Genomic DNA, 8,610 nt, shown 5'->3' with positions numbered 1-8,610 from the left:
TCTTTCTTTCACACACACTCTGCTCATCTCTCTTTTGTGTTATATGTAGTAGTGCACAGCAGGGAAAAGTGTTTCCAATTCATGCCACTTTTCTCACATTGTCTATTTTCTGTAAACACATTAAGAGACATTCACATCCAGAAAATCAGAGTGCGGACCAGAGCTGCTTTTCATTCATCTCTCTCTCTCTCTCTCTCTCTGTCTCTCTCTCTCTCTCTCTCTCTCTGCGTGTGTGTGTGTGTGTGTACTTGGAGTTGGCGCAGCTCCACGCGCACAGTCGCGTGTGTGCCTGCCCGTGCGCCTCTGTCACTCTCACTCTCAGCAGCTCGTACCTTAATCAGCCACAGTTACACATTCCGGGAGGGAGAGAAAGAGTGTGTGTGGGTGTACAGACTATATGTGTGGGTGTGTGTGAGAGTGAGAGAGAGAGGAGGGATGTCTTGACGGATTATTGGATGGACCTGCTTCTCCATTACGCATATGGAGTCTAATTTTTGGGACATAATCAGCAATGGATCGGAAAAACTAAAAAAAAACAAAAACCTGACAACTTCCTTAGGTAAGCCAGATGTTGGGAATAAACTGACAGAGATTGTGTTGTATTTTTGTAGAGAGCACCTTCCTCTGGTGTGCATCTTGTGCTGGAGGCTGTTGCGCTTACTGCAGCCAAAGACACCTTTTGTTGTGCGTTTGTGCGCCTGTGACGCGTGTTGGATGAGGAATATATGTTGTATTAGGAGCTGATATTAAAGCGTGTTTTTCAGTCAGATGTGGACTAAAATCAAGCGGAGTTGGGTTTATTTTACGCACAAGGAAATGTTTAATAAACCCAACAGGCGCTTCTCAGATTAGACTATCAGCAGACTGTGGGAGTTGCCATAACAGTGATATGAGGTGTATGATTATTAACTCAGGCGCCAAATGATCTCACAGTGAAATTTAACTTGGTATGATTGCTTCAGTCTGCAAGAAGAAAAAGCAAGTTATATTTGTATGGAAGATCATAAGAGGTCATATTCACCTACTGTAAATACATCAAACGTTTTTAAATGTATTCGTAATCGTAACTCTATATTAATGCATTATTAATCTTAATTAATGAGGTGTAATTGTGCCGCATGACGCATACAGTCATAAAGTTTCTGTCACCAGGTGAATAGGGAGAAGAAAAATATGGACGCAGAGAGTCTGGTTCAACACATTGAACGAGACATGGAGGCCACCTCGTTCCCTTTATCAGTGACCGGCGACTGGCTGGAGGACGACAACGAGACGACCGTGAATCAGTTCCAGCAGCCCGACTGGCAGGTGGGAGAGTACAGCTGGACCAGGACCAGAAATTAGACTGGTCTGAGTCAGAGCCAGTTCACTCTGATTGGAGGGGAAGCATGAGAAAGAAAGAAAGAAAGAAAGAAAGAAAGAAATGTGTTTAATGTTTTTCAGCTACATGATGTTTAAACCAAACTAAACTCAGTCTGTGAATGTCATAAAAGAGGATTTAGAGTTTCAGGCTTGTCATTTTTTGGTCCCAGATACTCTGCAGCAAAGCATAAGAATATCTAACAAGCTTATGTTTTAATATGGCAAGCTATGGTGAGCATATGGCTCACTAGTGGAAAAAAACATTGAAGGGGGCAGGATCTGTAGATGTTAAACTCATGTTCAGATGTTTGGTGGCAGCACGTCTTAAAATAGAGTTCACATACATTAAAATGGTCTCAAACTCCAGAAGAGTTTGCTTCTATTTGGGGTTTGGAGACGTCCTTTGTTATGTATGACTCCTCTCCTCTCCTCTTCCTCTCCTCTTCCTCTCTCAGGTGGCTCTGTGGGCTATAGCCTACTCCCTCATCATCCTGGTGTCCATCACTGGGAACGTCACGGTGATCTGGATTATTCTCGCTCACAGACGCATGAGGACTGTAACAAACTACTTCATCGTCAACCTGGCCTTCTCTGACGTGTCCATGGCGTCATTCAACACTCTTTTTAACTTTGTGTACGCGCTTCACAACGACTGGTACTTCGGCCTGGGCTACTGCAGATTCCAGAACTTCTTCCCCATCACCGCCATGTTTTCATCAATATACTCGATGGCTGCCATCGCTGTGGACAGGTGAGAAAGCTCTCTTGCAGACCATTATTCTTTAAGCGTAATTAAATGTTCCTTGAAAGTAGAATCACAATACAGTTACGCCGATGCTCTCGTCCAAAATGAACATGTCAGCACATGTGAAACTGTTTTGTAGCAGCAATTAGACACTAATGGGATGACTGATCCTCATCTCCTGCAACACCCATTTAGGAGCTGCATTATGCTCCCAAAACAGGATGGACGACTACTTACTGAATCTGTCAACTCAGCAGTAAGGAAACCACCTTGCGAACCTCTTACCTGCTACTAACTACACTATATGTGCTATATTAATGTCTATTTCTGTATGGATTTTAATGATGGTGTATTAATGTGGTCAAATTCTGGTTGATAAATATCTTGTCACTCCAGTGGCAGGTAACAGCTGGTCTAATACAATGTTTTTCATCACAATTCGTCGCTGATCCCACTCAGAGCTTCCTCGTCAGACAGGGGTTTGTTATTTGAGGCTGAACAGCAACTCTCAGTGAAATCGCCGCTCATTGAGATCCATCACTTGATGTCAGCTGCAGCCACTGTTCAGTCAATACAGAGGAAAACGCTGCATGAAGGAGATGTGAGTCAACAAGCAGCGGAGATACAGATGTCATCATTAATGCTCACTGGAGCATGAGTGGCCAGTCTGTTCTGAGTCTGAAACTGTACTTAACACACAGTATGAGATATATCCTGAGTTACAGTGTACTGCAGTAAAATACAACAGACTTATGTACAATTTTGAGGTACTTGTGGCTGAGTATTTTGATTTTACTTTACTTTCGACTTCTACTTCACCATATTTCAGTGGGAGATATTGTGCTTTTTACTCCACTACAGCTTTAGTTACCTTAAAAAGATAAAAGATTACCTATAAAGATAAAACTTTATTGACCCTTTGGTGAAATCACACCATCTACTGGGTGGTACATATAGCAAACACTCAAGCTCCATTACTATGACTGTGAAATTAGTACTTTTAGTGCTTTTTACTTATACTTACAATAGAATATTTTGATGCTAATACCAGAGGGGGGGAGTAACAAGGTACAAATACTTACTATACTACTGTAGAAAGTAGATTTTTCAGGTATCTAACACAAATATCTATACTTTCTACTCCTTACATTTTCAAAACAGGCTCGTTACTTTAGTTTTAATGCATTCGAGGGGATCATTCCCAACATCACGAGACTGATTTCAACCTATCAAGACGAAATGAAGTAGAAGACGTAGAAAGACATAAACAGACAGAGAGCGAGACTGGAATGGGGAGAAAAGGCACGTAGAGACAAAAGCTCAGGTTCAGTTAGCTTTGCACAGAAATGTCCTTCAGAGGAATACTTTTCACTTTTATGCTAGAGATTGTATTGACCTGCATTACATTCACAGACGTCTCAAAGGTTTTATCTGCCTCCATTTACATACATGAGGGAGGCAGAATGTTAATATAATTCATTTCACTTCAGCGTCACTAATTATGGCCTCAAAAAGACCATGTCAGCACAGACTGAACATTATAAACTTCATAAAGATAGGATGCACTGCTGGATTTGATGGCGTAGGCGCACCCAGTAAACTCAAACTGTATGTACACTGCAATGCAGTTGTTCCAGAGGGGAGAGTCACTGGAGCGTTTCATTACACTCGTGTGTGCATGACATATATCATACGTGGCTCTCTGTGTGGCTCAGGACAGATGTAGTGATGAATTAGCCATATGCTGAGATCATAAATCTGCTTATAACTCAATAATTCCTCTTCATTAGCCTCCAATTTGTAGAATCATCAGTTTGTATGGATGTCTTTGGTGTCATCACCTGCTGCAGCAAGCAGGAAAAACAATTAATTACAAAGATAAAGTGAAGAACATGATCTGCATTCATAAAATGGCACACAATGTATGATTGTTTTTATATTGCAGCAACAGGCCTAAATGTTCTACCCACCTGTTAGAGGTGGGTCAGGTGGTCCAACAGGTTAAAGAGGATGAAGATGAGAGCTGAGGGTTAAGCAAGAAAGAAAATAGTTTGCTTTATACGACAGAACCAGAATTACTGATACAACAATCTAATCTCTTTATTTATGTATTTACATTTACGTATGATGCATTTTTCATTTATTAAAAATGTCCCTTTTATCGCTCCACTAACCTTGATTTGAGGCCAGAACACAACACAGCAGAATACATTAAAAAAATGTACTCAGAAATTGCTTCTCTATTGCAAATCTCTTATCCATGAAACGAAGTACATGCTCGCTGTTGGCCCTGAATAATTCAAATGAATGATTCATACTCAGGGTTGAATCATTTGACTATATTGGTGACAACACTGAGAAATGTTGTAAAGCAAATGAGTATAAGTTGATTGCGTAAGAGTCTCGACAGATTGCCATGGTCACCATGATTACTGACATTTGTTAATGTCACAGCTGCCATCAGACTTACCAGGAGGAACTATTTCTTATATTGTTAATAGTATAATACACTTAACATCTCTCATGAATAAAGGTTATCCATGATCATTTATATGGTATATATCCACACATATATTCAGTGCAGTTAATGGATCTCTTTCATGATTCAGTCATTCACTCTTGAAAGTTAATTCACTGAAAGGTTTCCTCAGATTCCATAAAATCATTACAACACAGACATATATATATAAAATATTTTTGACGTATGTCTGCAATCATTATACTCTGAAAGCACTTTGAATTTTCTGTCTCTATCATGATAAAAGAGCTCAGACGCCCACACAGGGAACAGCCTTTGTTGAGTCGCGCAGGTTTCTTTATGTTCCTGTGAGATAAACATCAGACAGATATGAATGAACAAAACTTATCGTCCTCTTTCAGGTACATGGCCATCATCCACCCTCTGAAGCCCCGCCTCTCCTCCACCTCTACAAAGGTTGTGATTGCCCTGATTTGGATAGTGGCCATCTGCCTGGCTTTCCCACAGTGCTACTACAGTGTGACGAGGTTTTACTACCCCAGGACCGTGTGCATGGTCGACTGGCCTGACGATTACGGAGGAACACATCAACTAAGGTCAGTGTTGTAAAAAGTACTCCAAAAACATACTTGAAGTCGAAGTGTTGCTATGGTAAAAGTATCTGATATTAAATGTACTTAAGTATCAAAAGTAATTTCCTGCAAATAACTGAAATACAAATAAAAGCATTTCTATGTTGATAGATTGGATTCAAAAGGTTTTTTTTTTGAGAAATAGAAATACTCAAGTAAAATAAGTGAAGTACAAATACCTCAAAATTGCAGTACTTGAGTAAATATACTTAATCACATTCCATCACTGGCTGAGGCGAAATAACAAAATCAATTAAACAAACAGAGATAGAATGACCGACAGTGACAGTTACAACACAGCAGATCAATAATATCAAGCGACAGGTTATCCTTTCTTTTCAAGGACTGTTTCACACCTTGTGTACAGGAAACATCAGCACCTATAAATATTTTCTGATGACATACTGACACTTGTAATTGCAAGCTTGATGTCTTTAATAAATGTCTATGATCATGTCTTCATGTTCATGTTAGTAAACCCCCGCTAAGTATGCCATATATTCAAATATTGTTATTGGAGTGTCCAGTTTTTTACTTTCTCTTTCTCTCCCAGTTACCAGTTTGCAGTGATACTGCTGATCTACTTGCTCCCTCTACTGGTGATGCTGGTGACCTACAGTTTAGTTGGCCGAACGCTGTGGGGTGGACACATCCCCGGAGAGGCGACAGAACATTACCACAGCCAGATTACAGCCAAGAGAAAGGTAGTTGGGTGGTTTTTTAATGTGTTGCACTCTCACTATGATCGACATGCTCAGATAACATCTTAGCTGAACTCAGAGTTTAGACTTTTGTCTTACTTTTTCTCTCTCTCTGTGATTTATCATAGGTGGTGAAGATGATGGTTGTCGTGGTGGTGACCTTTGCCCTGTGCTGGTTGCCCTATCACATCTACTTCATACTGGGATCATTTAACAGAGACATTTATAAACAGCATTACATTCAACAGGTTAGCAGCCGCCTTTCTGCCTGTTATTAATTCTTTTTAGTCTGACTTCTTCGTTAATGGGCATCACGTTTCCTTTCCTTCTCAGGTGTATCTGACCATATTCTGGTTAGCGATGAGTTCGACCATGTACAACCCGATCATTTACTGCTGTCTAAACCAAAGGTAAGAGGCACATTCACAACCAGAACGTTTCACAATCCCAAAACTCAAAGCAAAAAAAAAACCCAAAACTTTTTTTTCCCCTACCTGCAGGTTTCGTGCTGGTTTCCGTCATGCGTTTGCCTGGTGTCCCTTCATCAAAGTGTCGGAGGAGGACAAGATGGAGCTGCAGCACACAAACACCTTCAGAGTCACCATGACACGCAGCCACCGCAAAGACAGCTCATTCGCGCACACCTCCATCAAAACAAACCACACGACGATCAACGCAAACACGGCTGAAAGCATGGAGCTGAGCACGAAGAGAGATGCTTGCATGCAGCTCAAAAAAGGGACGTCAAAAACACACAGCGTGCGCAACACACATGCGGCGAACAGACCGGACGATACAAAATCCTCAGCTGCCAAACTCATGCAGCACAGCCACTGACTGCTGAAACAAATCAAAATGAGGAAGGCAGCAGGGTTTGTGTGCAGCAGCAACAGAGTTGATGATAAAAAGACAATAAAGACACAGGAGAGCCAACTGCAGATGAGCAAAGTGTGGTGACGTTCACACACACGGAAAACCTTGAAGAGAAGAATTGTTCATTGGACTTTGGACCTTTTCTGTTGAAGAGGTACAGTTTATGATTGAATGTGACGATCAAACTGATGCCAAATATAAGAAAAACATGTGAAAACATATTTATAAATGGAACTTCACCTGTGGACTGGACAACAGGGGAGGCTTATTCATGCATTGTTAGTGTTTGTTGTGTGTGGGAATCAATCATTTCTTTTATCTTCCATCTTCTACATTCCTTCCTCCATCGCTGACATTTATTTTCGCTTCTTCCTCTTCTCCTTTGGAGCAGGGCTGTGAACTGTGGATACGTTTGTGTAACTGTAGAGTCGTAGCTGTGGTGACTGGAGTTTTCAGAGCATACAGATGATCAGTCCACTGGCATCAGCACCAAGCCTTAATATTGTTGTTCGTGTATGTGTGTTTTCTTCTTTTTACTGCCTGGACATTGGACTTCTTCATCTCCTGGGCTTTTTGTCAAAGGGAAATTTTGCTAATTCACGTCCTTTTCTTCTCACCAATCATAATGCACAAAGTGATTAAGTGTTTCAACTTCGGCAACATAATAAAATACTTTTCCCAAGGCAGTGAAGCAGATCAGTTAATGCACTTTTGTCTGAGAAGCTCTGTAGAATAAACTCAGCATTTAAGAGATTTTTTGTCACCGCTGTTAGAAGCGATCTACCTTCGACTGCTGTCCAACTTGCTGCACACATGAAGTTAGCAGAAAGACTTAGCTATTTATACTGTAACACAGGATGTTACACACTTATGACTGCGTATGTAGTAGCAGTAAGGCAAACATGGACCAACTGGAGTAAGGATATCGTCAACATTTTCATAAAACATTCTGAATTCATCAGCTTTCAACAAAGTTTGAGAAGTAGTGAGGAGACTGCCTCCTGTATCAACATCAACTCTGATGTTAACTGATTATTGTTGTTATTGTTATTATCTTTTAAAAGGGAAATCAGCCTTGAATATATCTGATTTCACAGTATTTTGCTGGATCTCCTTCATTATTAGCTATTAAGTTAGCATGCATCTGTTACTGTAAGGTACTATTCGTTAACATATGTGCATTTATACAGTATGTTGCTCATATATTGTGATTTTCGCTGCTTCATATGACTGTAACTTTTTTATGGTCAGTGTTCAGTAGTGTCCAGATGAAAAAAGTCAAGGTGCTGCTAGAAGAATCTGATGTGAAATGTAACGCTGCCATCTACTGAGAATATTAATGTTACTGGGAATGTAAACGTGGGACTTGTTGCACACTTACAGTCGGGTCATGATGTTGTAAATACTGTAGCTCGTTCACATTTCAGAATGTTTTTCATTCCCTGTGCCAACATTTGAAACACGGTGAAACATCTGTATTTGTTGTCTACGCAAAACAGCAGGTTCGTTGTTTGTGGCCTAAATAAAAGTTAATATGTTTAATAAATGTGACTTAAAAAATGTGTGTGTGTGTAGTGCTCATTCAGTTGTACTTGAGAGAACACTGGTGGACAAAGGATACTGAAAGACAACACCCACCCTAGCCAAAGTCTGCAGTATCTGCTTTCAGTATCATCCTCGAAACTATTTAATTTAAATCACTGTTTTGAAATAAATGCACACCTCCTTGCGTGCTGGTCCCCCTTTTTATTTAGTTTACCCCAGCACGTCAGACAGCACCATTGCTGCAGTACATGAGCTGGCACAGATTTAGTGTCA

The 8,610-nt window shown here is 40.5% G+C and overlaps 1 protein-coding gene across 1 annotated transcript; it reads left to right on the top strand.

Moving 5' to 3' along the window:
• The first annotated feature begins 492 nt into the window (after positions 1-492).
• On the top strand, positions 493-8,300 carry tacr2 (tachykinin receptor 2). The gene is made up of 8 exons (XM_084352551.1): positions 493-559; positions 1,153-1,308; positions 1,818-2,113; positions 4,988-5,182; positions 5,772-5,922; positions 6,048-6,167; positions 6,253-6,329; positions 6,420-8,300. Exons 2-8 carry the CDS (start codon positions 1,174-1,176, stop codon positions 6,754-6,756), a joined length of 1,311 nt encoding a protein of 436 aa, XP_084208677.1. The 5' UTR covers positions 493-559; positions 1,153-1,173; the 3' UTR covers positions 6,757-8,300.
• The last annotated feature ends 310 nt before the right edge of the window (positions 8,301-8,610 follow it).

Source organism: Pagrus pagrus (genome assembly GCF_965226575.1).
Source record: "Pagrus pagrus genome assembly, chromosome: 1".
Taxonomy (NCBI): Eukaryota; Metazoa; Chordata; class Actinopteri; order Spariformes; family Sparidae; genus Pagrus; species Pagrus pagrus.
This window is presented reverse-complemented; position numbering and strand designations above follow the sequence as displayed.